The 691-nt window shown below is 39.9% G+C and overlaps 1 protein-coding gene across 1 annotated transcript in view; it reads left to right on the forward strand.

The window, feature by feature from the left end:
- The window catches only part of EMCN (endomucin), a 142,542-nt gene extending 142,110 nt beyond the window's left edge, over positions 1-432 (forward strand). The window contains exon 10 of the mRNA XM_009634754.1: positions 374-432. Coding sequence (XP_009633049.1) covers positions 374-432 — 59 coding nt within the window. The remainder of the gene's footprint in view (positions 1-373) is intronic.
- Positions 433-691: the final 259 nt, after the last annotated feature.

The following is a 691-nucleotide window of genomic DNA, read 5'->3' on the forward strand; positions in this document are numbered from 1 at the left end:
CATTTTCCTGCTTTGGAGGAACTGAGCTGCTGTCAGCGATATCGGTGAAAATTAATTTTATAGTTGTATCTTTTTCTTTTTATAATTCAATGTTCTAATAATAGTTAAAAATTAATTAAAGTCTTGTGCCTTTTCTAACCCCTTGAGAACTGCCTTGGAAATACTTTGTGGTAGTAACCCACCTTTTGAGAGCAAATCATAGGGGAAATAAGCTATAAAACACAGAGAGAGTAGTAAAAATCTATTGTGTGGACAGTTTTTGCTAGTTAAGTCCGACAAGGAGACTGGCTAGTTTGTACGGTGGTCGGTGACTCACTTGTCCTTTTGTCTTTGCATGTTTATAACTGATGCAAATATATTTTCTGTTTCTTAGGAGAGCACTCATCTCAGGGGAAGAATAAAGCTCGGCAACTCTTCACACCTCAGCAATAAAAACGTAAGTTTATTGCTTTTGTCTCACGTCCTGTAACATTAGGGTCTGTTAGTCTCGGTAATGCTTGTTAGTCTCAGTATCGTGCCATGTAACTAAACAAATGGGTTAAAAGTGCAAAACAAAAAGAGCAATGGCTTCAGCTGATGGCAGCCTCAAGGAGAAATGGCTTAAACAAAGCTCAGCTTGAACACACCATCATGAACAGAGTCCCAGGCAGACCGAGGGGCTGAGGAAGCTGCCACCTCGCAGAGGTAAATC

This window comes from Egretta garzetta, unplaced genomic scaffold, assembly GCF_000687185.1.
Source record: "Egretta garzetta isolate BGI_Z169 unplaced genomic scaffold, ASM68718v1 scaffold72, whole genome shotgun sequence".
Taxonomy (NCBI): Eukaryota; Metazoa; Chordata; class Aves; order Pelecaniformes; family Ardeidae; genus Egretta; species Egretta garzetta.